Below are 18,551 nucleotides of genomic sequence, written 5' to 3' on the forward strand. Positions count from 1 at the left end.
TGTTAATACATGTGTAATACCTTTCCCCTCTTTGCCATAGGCCAGAGCTGGGGGGATAGTGAGCTCCCTCATCCCTCCTCTCTCCTGAACACATGTTCCTCAGTCCCTTATCCCAACCCTTGATCACCTCTCGGATCCCCAGGGTGAACCACACTGGCTGCTTGTCCCTGTGGTTACGGCTGCCAAGAGTCACACAGATCCATCATAAAAAAAAGAAAAATATGTAACCAGTAAATTAAAGGACTAGTTCACACCAGTGGTGGCTGGTGGGAGGAGCTATGGGAGGACGGGCTCATTGTAATGACTGGAATGGAATTCATGGAACGGAGTCAAACATGTGGTTTCCATTTGATACGTTCCATTCCAGCCATTAAAATGAGCCCATCCTCCTATAGCTTCTCCCACCAGCCTCCTCTGGCTCACACGCAAAAACACATAATTACAGTGCTGATGTGCACCATTTTTCAGATTGTATTAATAGTGGACTAATTAACAAAATACCGAAATATCGTTTTCGATTGGACTGTCCCTTTAACCAACCGGTTAATCAGAAAAACAAACCCATCGATTGTCAATGTCGACAAACATGCAGGTGTTATGGGAGTGTGATCAGGGCGATTCATTTGGTGGGCAACTGGGGGGATTTTTTTTGCCAACTTCAAGATCCCAATTCAACCCTTGAGTATGACGGACTGGTTGACCATTGGTTAGTCGACTAAGATTGCAGCAACAGGCAACGGAACCTTATCCAATCAACAGAGCATTTCATAACGGTTTCAACAAGTTACGTGGCAGTTAAACTGAGAGGGGTACTTGCAAAATGTTTCCCTTATTCATTTGTGAGACCACCTTTTTTGCGATTGGAGAGAATTTTTGGAGGCCGCACCTAATTTGTAAATAGTTTCTGTTCATTGGAGGACATACATAGTTCCTCCCACATTGTCACGTCCACAGGCCCTAAAACGCAAATCCATTTGACGTCATATAACTGGGCGGGATCTCACGCGATCACATGGAACCCCATTCATGTATGATTTACGTACATTTCTGTCGTATCCAAATGAAACGGGTCCTTTATTTCCGCAAATCTTACTTGGGAATTAAATTCAGTCTCCAGGATCAGCTGTGGCCGGCGTCTTGTTCTAATAAACAAGTAATGAACCTCAGAAACAGATGAAGAATGGAGGGAATCCTATTCAAGTGGACAAATTACATAAGTGGTATGTAGAAACTAAGCAGCTAACTGAGCATCTGAATAACTTAGCTTTAAATCAGATTGTTAGCTAGCTAGCTAACAACTAGCTGGACAGGTAATCAGCCAGAAAAACAACATAATCTAACCTTAGCTAGCTAGTTAGCTAATTGTCATTAGATGTCACTGAGTCATATGGTTATATGTCTTGCTCTGTTAGCTAGATAGCTAGCTACTACAGGTTACAATGAATAGTGAATGTTGTTTTTCACAGTGGTCATAGTTATCAACATCCTTTTTCCCAGGTTGGCAGCCTCGCTGGTTTGTACTGGAAGGAGGGACTTTGTCCTACTATGACTCGCAAGAGGATTCCTGGAAAGGATGCAAGGGAAGCATCAAAATCTCAGTGTGTGAAATACAAGGTTGGTACTTGGTAGCTATTATTGGCTTAGTAAAGACGCAGTGGCCTGTGTTATGACAACATGCTAACTGTTGCGTTCCTTTGAACTAGATAGGCTCCACCCTACTGAAGAGTCAATCTGAAGCTTAGTCTATATTGTTTTAGTCCCAAACCTTCCATTTGAAAAACTTCCTGTTTACCTGTGTGCCTATATACATGTGACCAATGACCCAACATATAGTGCGCTCTAGTGTACAGAATACGTGGAATATACAAAGGCAGACAAACTTCTGACAACATAACAACCACATATGATTGCCAAAGTGTCTCCTACACCAGTGGTTCCCAACCTGGGGCACTTGGCCTATCCACAGGGGGTATTTGAGAAGACTTATGAGCCCATAGGCCTACTGGTAAAATACACATGAGGGGGTACTCCGGGCAGAGCAAAAGTCAGTTGGTGGTACAGTAACCAAAAAAGGTTGGGAACCACTGTCCTACACCCTTGAGTCTGCTGCTAACTGGGGTTTACGCACTTTCTGTCTTTTTCTGTCTTCCACCATCTCTCCCTACTAGTCCACTCCTCTGACTTCACACGGGTTGACCTGACCATCCCTGGAGAACAGTACTTCTACCTCAGAGCCATCAACGCAGCGGAGAGGCAGAAATGGCTGGTCGCGTTGGGATCTGCAAAGGCCTGCCTCACAGACAACCGAACCAAGAGAGAGAAAGGTAAGGTGATAGCTTTGGGTTACTCCAAACAAGTCTGAAAACACACAATAGCTTGACTGAAACACGATTTCATGCTGTTGTGTGGGTATTTTATTTGGCTTGGTTTTACCTGTTGTAGCTGTGCCTGTCATGGACATGTAGGTCTACATGGGTGACCTGCTAAAAGCTATCCAACTGACTTCATGAAATGAATGTGTTTATATTCCTCAACTGGTGGATCGAGGGAGGGACAAATAAAATCAAGTTTCCTGAGCAAAAACCCCCCCAAAACAAGGTGTTTATTTGTTGTACATGAGACTGTAAAATCTGTTCCAAAGTATTCCCACGCATAATAGAGACGTGATCGTATAAATGTAAGCAAGGTTTGAAATGATTATGTTTTAGTCAAATATATTTTGGGGATTCTTGCAGTCAATTTTCAGTCTACAAATTATTTTTAATTATGTTCCGGCCCCCTGACTATCCACTCAATAAAAGAATTGTCCCGCTGCTGACTAGTTGATGATCTACAGCAAGTAAGTGAGAACCTCCGCATCCCAAATGGCATCTATTCCCATATAGTGCACTACTTGCCTATTGACCCTGGTCAAAAGTAGTGCACTAAATAGGGAATAGGGTGTCATTTGGGACATAACCAGTAAAAGGAATTTCCAGGTGAACAAAAGAGAAGAGCAGTCTCAGTTAAAGCCAATCCTGGTTATTACAAGTTATAACAGGGAGACGCCTCCAGCACAGCAGCAGAGAAAATGTCTACCTGGCCTTCTCTGAGACTCTAAATCCTAGTCAGCAGACAGCTGTTCTGTAAACACCAGCCCAGAAGGCTTGTATGAAGTCAAAACAAAAGGCAGTGACTGTCAGCTTCTACAGAATCACAGTGTTTCAGACAACACAATAATAATCAGTGTGTTTAGTCCTTGTACCTCCAGTCTGGCGTCAATCACTATCAACAGATATGAGTTTACTCCGTAACATACAGCATCCAGTCTAGTGACCATCAACCCGAGAGCCACCAACAGAACACTGGACATTGTGTATTATAAAGAGCCACCAACAGAACACTGGACATTGTGTATTATAGAGAGCCACCAACAGAACACTGGACATTGTGTATTATAGAGAGCCACCAACAGAACACTGGACATTGTGTATTATAGAGAGCCACCAACAGAACACTGGACATTGTGTATTATAGAGAGCCACCAACAGAACACTGGACATTGTGTATTATAAAGAGCCACCAACAGAACACTGGACATTGTGTATTATAGAGAGCCACCAACAGAACACTGGACATTGTGTATTATAGAGAGCCACCAACAGAACACTGGACATTGTGTATTATAGAGAGCCACCAACAGAACACTGGACATTGTGTATTATAGAGAGCCACCAACAGAACACTGGACATTGTGTATTATAGAGAGCCACCAACAGAACACTGGACATTGTGTATTATAGAGAGCCACCAACAGAACACTGGACATTGTGTATTATAGAGAGCCACCAACAGAACACTGGACATTGTGTATTATAGAGAGCCACCAACAGAACACTGGACATTGTGTATTATAGAGAGCCACCAACAGAACACTGGACATTGTGTATTATAGAGAGCCACCAACAGAACACTGGACATTGTGTATTATAGAGAGCCACCAACAGAACACTGGACATTGTGTATTATAGAGAGGGAAATGTATGCAGAGAATATGATCTTTTTTCATCTTAAATATTCACATAACACAACCAAGGATATTTTCAAGAAGCGACATCACATGTCTCTCTCTCTCTCTCTCTCTCTCTCTCTCTCTCCATCAGAGCACCAGGAGAACACAGACGCTCTGAAGACCAAGATGTCAGAGTTGAGGCTGTACTGTGACCTTCTCCTCCAGCAAGTTAACCAGATCAAGGACAGTGAGGAGACTGAGGAGGTGAGGTTTCAATGGCCTATTTACTCTCTGCAACCATAAAACCTTTTCTCACTGAGTTCAGTATGTATGCTCTGTTTGAGTCGCCAGTGGATTATGTTGCTATGCAAATGACCAGTCACTTTTACAGCACAAGCAAGGGATAAGGAATGGCATAAGCAATCTGCTTAGGAGTTGATGGTTGTGTGTCTGTGTGTCTGTTTCAGGCTGGGGAGAACCCTGGCACCATGGTGAAGTCTACATGCACCACCTTCATCAAGACGTTGGAGGAGTGCATGCTGATCGCCAACCACACCTTCAGCTCAGACCAGGCCACCAAGACCCCACCCGGGTCACCTCCCGTGGCAACCATCAAACCCCAGAAGGTACCGGCGTACGCATAGAGATACCAAAGGTTTTATAACTAAACCAAGATAGACCACAGCCCGTCGTTTCAAATGGGAACAAATGAGTCATATTGGGCAGAACAAGCAAGGAGATGGGCAGAGCCAAGCACGAACTAGCAAGATCCTATTGGCGCGTTCTAGCATTCCTTTGCATATTTGCTGAAGGGAACGCCTACACTGAAGTGAGCATGTGCAACAACTTAATTTAAATTTGCACTCCTAAGTAACAACAATTTTAAAACTTTGGCAAACAGTAAAGTCTGCAAAACTTAGTCCACTCTGTTTGTAACATGTTTTGGTAACAGAACTGTATTGAGATCAAATGTTTAATTGATGAGAACATTTGCAGAATGTTGGCCAAAATCCATCTCGTTCCATCTTCACCCACTGCTGGCCACTGGGCTTCCTCTCACCACCATATTTGGTAGTGAGTGGAAACGCCAAGTGGATGCTTCACATTTATACATGTGGTGAAATATCTGTTTCATTGTTCTATCTGTGTGGAGAGTTTAAATCCTGACAGACGGCAGATGTTTAGTTATGTTGCTACGGTGTCCATTTGAGGGTTCTATTTTATGTCATTCTATGGGTATAAGGGCAATTCTAGGTTTGATTCTAAAATGACCGTAAGATCCATATTGACATAAGAGTTTCTAATCCCAGAGGTGAAACATTGTGAGACTTCCGAGAACGCTTTCGAAACAGACCAGGCTGGGATTTGGTGTTTTATAAGTCTGAGAGAAGTGAAAAATGATTCTTTAGTTTTAATTTTCTCAATCTAAAGGCTCAACCTAGATTGGAGCCAATATCTTAAGTAGTTTAACATGTTATTACTCCAACCTCATGACAAAAGGATGTTTTCATTTTCGTCAAAAACAACTTATTATCGAAGGAATACCTTTTTTAAAAATGTATTTCACCTTTATTTAACCAGGTAGGCAAGTTGAGAACAAGTTCTGATTTACAACTGCGACGTGGCCAAGATAAAACAAAGCAGTGAAACACGAACAACAACACAGAGTTACACATGGAATAAACAAACATACAGTCAATAATACAGTAGAAAAGTCTATACACAGTGTGTGCAAATGAGGTAGGATAACGGAGGTAAGGCAATAAATAGGCCATAGTGGCGAAATAATTACAATATAGCAATTAAACACTGGAGTGATAGATGTGCAGAAGATGAGTGTACAAGTAGAGATACTGGGGTGCAAAGGAGCAAAAATAAATAAAATAGAAAACAGTATGGGGATGAGGTAGTTGGATGGGCTATTTACAGATAGGCTATGTGCAGTGATCTGTGAGCTGCTCTGACAGCTGGTGCTTAAAGCTAGTGAGGGAGATATGAGTCTCCAGCTTCAGTGATTTTTGCAGTTCGTTCCAGTCATCGGCAGCAGAGAACTGGAAGGAAAAGCGTCCGAAGGCGTAATTGACTTTGGGGGTGATCAGTGAAATATACCTTCTGGAGCGCGTGCCACGGGTGGGTGCTGCTATGGTGACCAGTGAGCTGAGATAAGGTGGGGCTTTACCTAGCAAAGACTTATAGATGACCTGGAGCCAGTGGGTTTGACGACGAATATGAAGCGAGGGCCAGCCAACGAGAGCATACAGGTTGCAGTGGTAGTATATGGGGCTTTGGTGACAAAACAGATGGCACTGTGATACACTGCATCCAATTTGCTGAGTAGAGTGTTGGAGGCTATTTTGTAAATGACATCGCCGAAATCAAGGATCGGTAGGATAGTCAGTTTTACGAGGGTATGTTTGGCAGCATGAGTGAAGGATGCTTTGTTGCGAAATGGGAAGCTGATTCTAGATTTAATTTTGGATTGGAGATGCTTAATGTGAGTCTGGAAGGAGAGTTTACAGTCTAACCAGACACCTAGGTATTTGTAGTTGTCCACATATTCTAAGTCAGAACCGTCCAGAGTAGTGATGCTGGGCGGGCGAGCAGGTGTGGGCAGCGATCGGTTGAAGAGTATACATTTAGTTTTACTTGCATTTAAGAGCAGTTGGAGGCCACGGAAGGAGAGTTGTATGGCATTGAAGCTTGTCTGGAGGTTAGTTAACAGTGTCCAAAGAAGGGCCAGAAGTATACAGAATGGTGTCGTCTGCGTAGAGGTGGATCAGAGAATCACCAGCAGCAAGAGCGACGTCATTGATGTTGTATACAGAGAAAAGAGTCGGCCCGAGGATTGAACCCTGTAGCTCCCCCCATAGAGACTGCCAGAGGTCCAGACAACAGGCCCTCCGATTTGACACACTGAACTCTGTCTGAGAAGTAGTTGGTGAACCAGGCGAGGCAGTCATTTCAGAAACCAAGGCTGTTGAGTCTGCTGATAAGAATGTGGTGATTGACAGAGTCGAAAGCCTTGGCCAGGTCGATGAATATGGCTGCACAGTATTGTTTCTTATCGATGGCGGTTATGTCGTTTAGGACCTTGAACGTGGCTGAGGTGCACCCATGACCAGCTCTGAAACCAGATTGCATAGCGGAGAAGGTACGGTGGGATTTGAAATGGTCGGTGATCTGTTTGTTAACTTGGCTTTCGAAGACCTTAGAAAGGCAGGGTAGGATGGATATAGGTCTGTATCAGTTTGGGTCAAGAGTGTCTCCCCCTTTGAAGACGGGGATGACCGCGGCAGCTTTCCAATCTTTGGGGATCTCAGACGATACGAAAGAGAGGTTGAACAGGCTAGTAATAGGGGTTGCAACAATTTCGGCAGATCATTTTAGAAAGAGAGGGTCCAGATTGTCTAGCCCGGCTGATTTGTAGGGGTCCAGATTTTGCAGCTCTTTCAGAACATCAGCTATCTGTATTTGGGTGAAGGAGAAATGGGGAAGGCTTGGGCAAGTTGCTGTGGGGGGTGCAGGGCTGTTGACTGGGGTAGGGGTAGCCAGGTGGAAAGCATGGCCAGCCATAGAAAAATGCTTATTGAAATTCTCAACTTTCGTGGATTTATCGGTGGTGAGTGTTTCCTAGCCTCAGTTTAGTGGGCAGCTGAGAGGAGGTGCTCTTATTCTCCATGGACTTAAGTGTCCCAGAACTTTTTTTGAGTTTGTGCTACAGGATGCAAATTTCTGTTTGTAAAAGCTAGCCTTTTCTTTCCTAACTGCCTGTGTATATTGGTTCCTAACTTTCCTGAAAAGTTGCATATCACGGGGACTAATATACACAGATGCTAGTGCAGTCCGCCACAGGAGGTTTTTGTGCTGGTCAAGGGCAGTCAGGTCTGGAGTGAACCAGGGGCTATATATGTTCCTGGTTCTACATTTTGATTTGACGGCCTGCACATGCTCAGTTTGGTGCGAGACGACTGTGATTCTACACATGAGCTTAGCTAGCCAACGTTTTGTCTTCATACTGCTCTGTCTTTGGCTAATGTGCTATTTTTTTTGGTTCCACAGGTCAAACCTGTCAATCAATCAAATCAGGAAAAGTAGGTGGCTCTCTTTTCAGAAGTTTTGTTTGAAGCTAACTTGTTGATCACGTTCTCAACCTACACCAGCACTCCCTTATCTCCATCTTCTATGAATTGTTACATGTCCACTGACTGCATGAATCTACAGCATTAGATATGTATCCATGATAACTCTGTGGCCGGGATATGGGGGGTTATTGTCTTGTTCTCCGGGATGTGGGGGGTTATTGTCTTGTTCTCTGGGATGTGGGGGGTTATTGTCTTGTTCTCCGGGATGTGGGGGGTTATTGTCTTGTTCTCCGGGATGTGGGGGGTTATTGTCTTGTTCTCCGGGATGTGGGGGGTTATTGTCTTGTTCTCCGGGATGTGGGGGGTTATTGTCTTGTTCTCCGGGATGTGGGGGGTTATTGTCTTGTTCTCCGGGATGTGGGGGGTTATTGTCTTGTTCTCTGGGATGTGGGGGGTTATTGTCTTGCTCTCTGGGATGTGGGGGTTTATTGTCTTGTTTTCTGGGATGTGGGGGGTTATTGTCTTGTTTTCTGGGATGTGGGGGGTTATTGTCTTGTTTTCTGGGATGTGGGGGGTTATTGTCTTGTTTTCTGGGATGTGGGGGGTTATTGTCTTGTTTGCTGGGATGTGGGGGGTTATTGTCTTGTTTTCCGGGATGTGGGGGGTTATTGTCTTGTTTTCCGGGATGTGGGGGGTTATTGTCTTGTTCTCCGGGATGTGGGGGGTTATTGTCTTGTTCTCCGGGATGTGGGGGGTTTTGTCTTGTTCTCCGGGATGTGGGGGGTTATTGTCTTGTTTTCTGGGATGTGGGGGGTTATTGTCTTGTTCTCTGGGATGTGGGGGGTTATTGTCTTGTTTTCTGGGATGTGGGGGGTTATTGTCTTGTTCTCCGGGATGTGGGGGGTTATTGTCTTGTTTTCTGGGATGTGGGGGATTATTGTCTTGTTCTCCGGGATGTGGGGGGTTATTGTCTTGTTCTCCGGGATGTGGGGGGTTATTGTCTTGTTCTCTGGGATGTGGGGGGTTATTGTCTTGTTCTCTGGGATGTGGGGGTTTATTGTCTTGTTTTCTGGGATGTGGGGGGTTATTGTCTTGTTCTCTGGGATGTGGGGGGTTATTGTCTTGTTTTCTGGGATGTGGGGGGTTATTGTCTTGTTCTCTGGGATGTGGGGGGTTATTGTCTTGTTTTCTGGGATGTGGGGGGTTATTGTCTTGTTCTCTGGGATGTGGGGGGTTATTGTCTTGTTCTCCGGGATGTGGGGGGTTATTGTCTTGTTTTCTGGGATGTGGGGGGTTATTGTCTTGTTCTCTGGGATGTGGGGGTTTATTGTCTTGTTTTCTGGGATGTGGGGGGTTATTGTCTTGTTCTCTGGGATGTGGGGGGTTATTGTCTTGTTCTCTGGGATGTGGGGGGTTATTGTCTTGTTCTCCGGGATGTGGGGGGTTATTGTCTTGTTCTCTGGGATGTGGGGGGTTATTGTCTTGTTCTCCGGGATGTGGGGGGTTATTGTCTTGTTCTCTGGGATGTGGGGGGTTATTGTCTTGTTCTCTGGGATGAGGGGGGTTATTGTCTTGTTCTCTGGGATGTGGGGTTTATTGTCTTGTTCTCCAGACACAGGGAGTTAAAAGAAATCTCAGGAGGATCTGTAACACATGACAACCAGAGCCTTGACTCTGGAGCAGAGGGACCAGACCAACTAGACGGACCAGACACTCTCCCTGAGAGAACCACCCAAACACCCCCAACAGGTCTCTCATTTAAATACACTTGCCCTTTCAAATGTACGTATACACATACACACACACACACACACACACACACACACACACACACCCTGTATGTAAACCAGAATCACCTCCAAAGCATGAGACCTTTTACTGCTCACCATACAGGAGTTCTGTAGAAAGAGGACCAGCTGAAGTTGGTAATGTAATGTCTTCTAGAGTTCTGTAGAAAGAGGACCAGCTGAAGTTGGTAATGTAATGTCTTCTAGAGTTCTGTAGAAAGAGGACCAGCTGAAGTTGGTAATGTAATGTCTTCTAGAGTTCTGTAGAAAGAGGACCAGCTGAAGTTGGTAATGTCTTCTAGAGTTCTGTAGAAAGAGGACCAGCTGAAGTTGGTAATGTAATGTCTTCTAGAGTTCTGTAGAAAGAGGAACAGCTGAAGTTGGTAATGTAATGTCTTCTAGAGTTCTGTAGAAAGAGGACCAGCTGAAGTTGGTAATGTAATGTCTTCTAGAGTTCTGTAGAAAGAGGAACAGCTGAAGTTGGTAATGTAATGTCTTCTAGAGTTCTGTAGAAAGAGGACCAGCTGAAGTTGGTAATGTAATGTCTTCTAGAGTTCTGTAGAAAGAGGACCAGCTGAAGTTGGTAATGTCTTCTAGAGTTCTGTAGAAAGAGGACCAGCTGAAGTTGGTAATGTAATGTCTTCTAGAGTTCTGTAGAAAGAGGAACAGCTGAAGTTGGTAATGTCTTCTAGATGGGAGACGATGATGGATGCCCAGCAGCTTTATTATATTTATCTTGACGTTGATTAAAATAACGGACCCCAATGTACGAAGCTAGATGTATCACTGGCACATGATAAATGTGGAACTCAGAAAGTGCTTCTTTCACAATATGGCACAACTAGATACTTTTAAGGTAGTGGTTTAGAGTTTTCCTTGAAATGGCATTGACAATTTCTGCTTGAATGGGTTTCACATGCCAATTGCTATGGCTCATACATGCCAACTGGAACAGAACATTTGTAAACATGTTGTGTGTGTGTCTCTGTGCCATACAGAAAATAGCCCAGCCGGCAGGGACCACCAGGGCCCAGAGGAGTCTGCAGTGGAAGAGGAGGAGGCCACTACCCAAACCACCCACACAAACCCTGACCCAGAACACACCGACCAACCAGCACAGCAGGAGGAGGAGGAGGAATTCAAAGAGGTGGAGCAGGGAATGAACAACGCCCAAGAAGAAGAGAAACAAGAAGTGACCCAGAACCAACAGGAAGCTGTCACTGACCAAGAGGAAGCCAAGCTGGAGGAGGAGCAGCCTGCCCAGCCACAGGAAGAAGAGAGAGAAGAGGAGGAGGAGACAGAGCAGGTGGACACATTCTTCAGTACGATGAGTCACAGGTATGGGGACACACTGCAGGAGGGACACATACTGTAGACCTTACGGTGTAGGGTGAAGTGGACCCTAGAATGCTGATCTGTGGTCACTTTTGCATTTCCCCCACTAATGGTTAAAGGGATAGTTCGGGATTTTGGCAATGTAGCGTTAGCTCAAAGACTGGAAGTCTTAGGTATCTGCTAGCATGCTAGCTGATGCAGAAGACATTTTCTTTGCGCTAAGCTAGTTAGCATTGGCTCACGAAACTCCCTCCAACTTCCTTCATATTGAACACATAGACATCATTGTATTAAGGTAAAATATTTTGCTAAATATCTTGAAATAAGATAAATTACTTGTATTAAGCATGTTTTTGGTTAAAATATGCACAATTAGCCTGGTACGGGGAAAAAAGAAGGACAAGTCAACATAAGATATTTAGGCTTGCCTAGATTTCACTTGTTGCATTGGAGAAGCTGATCCTAGACCTGTAACTCGGAAAACTTCACCCCAGAGTGTAGGTGTTTTACTACTGCGGTCAATGCTAATATTTCACAAGCAGTAACTAGACAGAACAAGGACCAACACATACACTAATCAATTAATCCCCATAATTCCTATAATTTTTCTAGGTACTGTAATGATGTTGATTACACAAGGAGGTATTTATTATTGAGATTAATGCATTTAGTGTGTTCAGATTATGCTGCGAATTGTGCTACTCTGATATATACTGTTTAGGTCCAATGCTAATGCTTTGGGTATGAAAGGGCGAAGGTCATTTTTCCATGCCTGCGAAAACAAAAAGGGAGAACTAGCCTGGTCCCAGATCTTTGTGCTCTTGCCAACTCTGTTGCTGTTAATGACTGACTAGGTTAAAACAGAGCAAGTTTTATGACTTTTAAACCCATTTGAACATATAACAAGTTTTCCACTGGTGTGTTCTCTGTTGATCACATGACTATTACAGAGATGCTCTCATCTGATTTTGGGGTTGTTGTTTTTTTGGTAATCATTTCACTCTTTTCATTTTGATGACATTTGAAAGCCCCTTTTTAACAGTGTTATTCAGCATTAAGATATGATTTGAATGATCATAACCGTGAATTGAATGATCATAAATGTGATATGAATGATCATAACCGTGATGTTCACTTCTGATATTACAGTATTCCAATGACGGGGAGAGACAATGTAAGCAGTGTTAACATGTTTAAGTGCAGTGAACATGGAACACAGAACTAGTGAAAATGAAAACCTTAGAACAACGCCATAGAGGTTGGGGAACATAGAAGATATGCTTTTGGTACATTAGAACTATTTATTATACAGGTGTATCTAAGTTAGAGACAAGAACTCAAAACAAGTATTAAATCACCCAATAGCCTGACAGCATGGTCTTGTGTGGAGGCTGTCTTTGGCTTTGGTTGTATCTGTTTCTTTTCTGTTTTGGTTTGATTGAATGAAATAAAGGTTGTCGATGCTGGACCTCACTAATATCTCCCCTTGTTTGAATCTCTCTGACTTCTCTTTAGATTTAGTGATATAAGACTGGACGGTGACAGTGGTATCCCTACACAAGCCTTTTTGGACTCATGCTATGCAATAGTGCCTGTATTAGGTAGGACGGTCACTTCACTCATCTGTCTGTCTCTTCCTCCATCTTTTTTTTCCCTTTTTTTTTTCAATCATACCATCTTTTCTGAAACATGTAAATAATCTTTTCCACCTGGTGGTGGTGCATGCTCTATCCATCATGTTTCCTTCAGTCTCCTCTCCTCTCACACGTTCATACTGTTCTCTCCTCGTCTGCATCTAATTGATCATCCTATTGGATGTGTCCTCTGGTTGACTGGAGACATTTCTTTCTCTTACTTACTAATCAAGTGGATGTGTTTCCTGGGAGTGTGTGTGTGTGTGAGTCTGGAGTGTAATCCATCTTGAAGTCATACAACACCCCTCTGTCCACTGTTCGTGTGATCCGACCCACCGTAATGCATGTCACTGTGATAAACTATAGACAGCTACTGGTATGTATTGTATGTTACACACATTGCTCTGGATCTTCCAGGCTTACGATCTTTTCCATGTTATACTTAGTAGTTTTGTCAATTTACTCTTCTATTGAAGTCTACATTAATTTGGAATGGTTCCTGGGGAATAAAACACCGTCCGGGTTCCTGGACACAGATTAACACACATTCTTGACGCAAAAGCATTTAATGCATGTTCTCTGTCAAACTGTTTTTTTAGTCCAGGACTAGCCTTAATGTGTCCGTGAAACCGCCCCACAAGGACAAACAATAGTGTAACAAAAATATCCAGCATTGAAGTGACATTGGACTCTCTCTCCTCAGACAAACTAGGATCCACAGTATTTGGTCCAGTAAAAATGGATTTTACAGGCAACATCAAGGTAAGAGGAAAGGCTGTCTTGTCTTCAATGTTAGATTTTTACATTACAGGAAATTAAAGTTAGATTAAGTTTACTAAAGCCTACTTTTTTTAAAAGCTGCTCAAATCAGCATAACATTCTGGGTGTGGATGTTGTATAAGCCTCTGTCTGGTATCAACAGTTCTCTAAATGACCACAAGAGGGACTCCTCCCTCCATGCAGTTACAATGGGACCAAATGGACTTTTACACCCACCGGTTCTGTCCCAAATGGCACCCTATTCCCTATATACGGTAGCGCAGTACAGAAGTAGTGCACTACAGAGGGAATAGGGTCCTTAACCTGCCCTGTGAGCTCTTCAGTTGAGCAGAATACACTCTAAACACAGACTGTTCTAACAGTGAAAGTGATATATTGTCATTAGGCAGTGCTGTGTGTATAAACCACTGGAACATTTCACTAGCAGAGCTTTAACAGAAGTATTTTACTCTACCGCCACCAAGAAATAACAAGCTATGGTTTCCAGTGTTGTCATGGAACAAGTAAACCTGTTAAGTGGCAACACGACACGACCAACCAGATTTAGAAACCTAGAAGAACTGCTGGGGCTACGTACCAAACGGCCCCCTATTCCCTATGTAGTGCACTACTTTTGACCAGGGCGCACATAGTGCACTATAAAGGGAATAGGGTGCCATTTGGTCGGCAGACATTGTCTTTATGACGACAAGTCCTTCTGTCTCTCTGTGTGGCTGTCTGTAGAAGATCCACCAGAAGCTGTCGTCAGACCCGGGCAGCTTCCCCACACTGCAGACCATAGTGCTCCACGAGGTGCAGACCGACGTGGCCCGCGTCCGCAACTCAGCCACCGAGGCCCTGCTGTGGCTCAAACGAGGACTCAAGTTCCTCAAGGAGTTCCTGTCCCTGGTCAACTCTGGGGAAAGGGATATCCCCGGAGCGCTGGGTGAGTTAGCATCGCAACACTGTGGTACACACACACACACACACACACACACACACACGGTTAATGGTTAGGTGATAGTCCTCTTTTGGTTTGATCTCATATAGTGTATTACATAATGTCCTCTGTATTCCTAACACACTCCCCTCCTTCATCCATTCAGGTAATGCTTATGGACGGAGTCTGCGGCAGTATCATGGATGGGTTGTGCGAGGTGTATTTGCTGTGAGTAATACTTGATAATCAGTCTTCAAGCTCTTTTTAGGGAAGCAGTTTATAGTTGGAAAAAGTATCCCACCATAAGATCATGCCCACTTTGGCGGGCGTGTCTGTTCGTGCCTTCTTTATAATGTATCTAACCCCTATATCACACAAACTGAAGTAATAATAATTTACTGAACAAAAATATAAATGCAACATGTAAAGTGTTGGTCCCATGTTTCATGAGCTGAAATAAGATTCCAGAAATTTAATAGGCACAAAAGCTTATTTCTTTGAAATTTTGTGCACAAATTTGTTTACATCCCTGATAGTGAGCATTTCTCCCTTGCCAAGATAATCTCAGAACAAGAATAGACTGACGAGTTTCAGAAAGTTTTGTTTCTAACCATTTTGAGCCTGTAATCGAACCCACAAATGCTGATGCTCCAGATACTCAACTAGTCTAAAGAAGGCCAGTTTTATTGCTTCTTTAATCAGGACAACAGTTTTCAGTGCTAACATAATTGCAAAAGGGTTTTCTAATAATCAATTAGCCTTTTAAAATGCTAAACTTGGATTAGCTAACACAACGTGCCATTGGAACACAGGAGTGATGGTTGCTGATAATGGGCCTCTGTACACCTATGTAGATAATCCCTAAAGAAATCTGCGGTTTCCAGCTACAATAGTCATTTACAACATTAACAACGTTATTTTAATGGACAACAAAGTGCTTTTCTTTCAAATCAAGGACATTTCTAAGTGACCCCAAACTTTTGAACAGTAGTGTAAGTACAAACCTATAATAACCTTGGTGTGTTCGTGTGTGAGACTTATTGACACTTTATCTCTCCGTTCCCAGCTGGCTCTCCGAGCAGCGCCATCATACAGCGGCTTTGCGGCGGCTCTGGTGTCCAGAGAGGGGGATGAACTGAAAGAAGGATTCAACACAGGCATGCACCGGGACCTGGGGGTCTACCTGCCTGCCATGGAGAAACAACTGGCCATCCTGGATGCCCTGTATGAAGAATACAACCTGGAGTCAGATGAGGTGGTCTGAGAGGAGGAGACGAGATCCCAACTGGTGGCCTGAGAGGAGGAGACGAGATCCCAACTGGTGGCCTGAGAGGAGGAGACGAGATCCCAACTGGTGGCCTGAGAGGAGGAGACGAGATCCCAACTGGTGGCCTGAGAGGAGGAGACGAGATCCCAACTGGTGGCCTGAGAGGAGGAGACGAGATCCCAACTGGTGGCCTGAGAGGAGGAGACGAGATCCCAACTGGTGGCCTGAGAGGAGGAGACGAGATCCCAACTGGTGGCCTGAGAGGAGGAGACGAGATCCCAACTGGTGGCCTGAGAGGAGGAGACGAGATCCCAACTGGTGGCCTGAGAGGAGGAGACGAGATCCCAACTGGTGGTCTGAGAGGAGGAGACGAGATCCCAACAGGTGGTCTGAGAGGAGGAGACGAGATCCCAACTGGTGGTCTGAGAGGAGGAGACGAGATCCCAACAGGTGGCCTGAGAGGAGGAGACGAGATCCCAACTGGTGGCCTGAGAGGAGGAGACGAGATCCCAACAGGTGGTCTGAGAGGAGGAGACGAGATCCCAACAGGTGGTCTGAGAGGAGGAGACGAGATCCCAACAGGTGGTCTGAGAGGAGGAGACGAGATCCCAACTGGTGGTCTGAGAGGGGCACTACCAGAGGAAGAAGAGAGCCCTCAGACTCAGACCATCTGGGATACACTGACGGGAGAGGAGAACCCTCTTCAGGATGCAGAAACTTTAACCCTGCAGGTGTGGGCTTGGTTGGTTTGCTCCCCGAGAACAGGGTCAAGCCCCAGGTAGCATGCTCACTAGATTAGCCAATCAGAGCCATCCGGAGGATAGAGGGGCGTGATTGAGTATGAGCATGCTCGGTGTAAGATGAGGTATTGTCTCACATTCCTAACTCTGGAACAATGCAAGGTCTAATGGCCGTAGAGGGACTAGGTTTTGGAGGGAGGACATTTTCAGGTTTTCCTTCTAGTGGTTTACGCTTAGTACTTCCAATTACAAAGGGTGCACTGTTGTACAAATGGTGGTCTTCTGACGGAGCACATTTCCTGGTGACGGAGGCACACTTTTCACTCCGTTATAGTGACTTTGACTGTACTTGATGTAGTGTACAGTACTTTAGACAGGCTCTTTTCCCTCCTGTGACTTCCATTATGAACAGATGCACCATTGGTTGCTGAGAATGCACAAATATGGACTTTTACTTTAAATTAAGGCTGATATTATTATTGACAGCATTATTTGACAGCCTACATAGGCTGTATGTAATGAACTGCATAAAACACTGAAGAGTATAATGTAGCGGTGTTAGTATTGATCCCTGCTGAACTCCATACACCCATATACTGTATCTACATGGATGACCTATGTACCACCAACCCACCTCCTCCCTCCCTCCACAACCCACCTCCTCCCTCCCTCCACAACCCACCTCCTCCCTCCCTGCACAACCCACCTCCTCCCTCCCTGCACAACCCACCTCCTCCCTCCCTCCACAACCCACCTCCTCCCTCCCTCCACAACCATTCTCATTCTCTCACATTGTCTCATCTACAAATGTATTGTTTACCAAGTGACATTAACATGAACTAGTATTTTCCTCGTTATCTTAATCATTTAAATGTAGTCTTTATGAGTAACTTATGGAATAAACCATGTTCTATATGGATGGATGGAAATGTCCATGTTTTAATGTATAGGGTTCGACTGAGGTGCCAACTGAAGTGGAATATATAGCAAGGCCTTGATTCAAAATGTATTCACAATCATGATGATGGATAGATTGTTATTGTCTTCTATTAGCTGACTTTCCTCTCTGTGACTGATGGTCTAACTGATGGTGTGGGTTAAGAATAATACAACAGTGATTATCATAGAGGCAGTCTAACTCTGGCCTCGTTTTTAATTCTGGACATTAATTCAGTCTTGTTATAGATGCACTGAGCCATTTGGACAAAGCAGAAATATCTGACCGATGTGCAATAGGCTGATTTCTTGTTGTGAATCATTTCTAGTGTTAATGCTAATGTTTTTGCTATGCTATTGTATCTCACAATTTCAGATAGAACACATTTTATACCAATGTACATAAGATGGCATTTTTACATATGTATTAAACTTGATGAAATCATGAATGGGTACGTTTTGGTCCTTTGGATGGTATTTTTACCAAGGGCATTTCAGTTTCCATTACAACCCTGTGAAATCCCAACCGAAGACTTGGGTTTCCCTCTTCCTAGCCCTTGATTATGACTCTCCATTACACAGAAGTCATTGGATGAAGGCATCTTCTCAATGGGGTTTCTGCTTAGTACTTCCAATTACAAAGGGTGCACTGTTGTACAAATGGTGGTCTTCTGAAGGAGCACATTTCCTGGTGACGGAGGCACACTTTTCACTCCGTTATAGTGACTTTGACTGTACTTGATGTAGTGTACAGTACTTTAGACAGGCTCTTTTCCCTCCTGTGACTTCCATTATGAACAGATGCACCATTGGTTGCTGAGAATGCACAAATATGCACAAAAAAATTCACGAAACACAGCCCTTTAAGTGTTTCTAAAATCTCCTATGGGGAAAAATGAATGGTGGAAAAACGATTGGAACCATTTCCCTGTTTGACTGTGCTGTTTTGGCTTCCAGAGCCACATCACCTTTAAACAGAACATGTAAGGTGGACTACAAGGAGTAACGACAGGCTCCGTTAGTTCATTACTGGGCTAATTATCTAGTTAATTATACACTTATCTACCTCTTCTTCAAAGA

The 18,551-nt window shown here is 44.1% G+C and overlaps 1 protein-coding gene across 1 annotated transcript; it reads left to right on the forward strand.

Annotated features, from left to right (window-relative positions):
- The first annotated feature begins 995 nt into the window (after positions 1–995).
- On the forward strand, positions 996–17,916 carry LOC106606090 (pleckstrin homology domain containing, family A (phosphoinositide binding specific) member 8). The gene is made up of 13 exons (XM_082959638.1): positions 996–1,220; positions 1,498–1,614; positions 2,169–2,324; positions 4,143–4,255; positions 4,459–4,617; positions 8,051–8,082; positions 9,686–9,822; positions 10,859–11,198; positions 12,711–12,796; positions 13,533–13,591; positions 14,333–14,534; positions 14,695–14,756; positions 15,595–17,916. The coding sequence occupies exons 1-13, from the start codon at positions 1,181–1,183 to the stop codon at positions 15,790–15,792; spliced, it is 1,701 nt and encodes a 566-aa protein (XP_082815764.1). The 5' UTR covers positions 996–1,180; the 3' UTR covers positions 15,793–17,916.
- The last annotated feature ends 635 nt before the right edge of the window (positions 17,917–18,551 follow it).

This window comes from Salmo salar, chromosome 02 (genome assembly GCF_965601325.2).
Source record: "Salmo salar chromosome 02, fSalSal1, whole genome shotgun sequence".
Taxonomy (NCBI): Eukaryota; Metazoa; Chordata; class Actinopteri; order Salmoniformes; family Salmonidae; genus Salmo; species Salmo salar.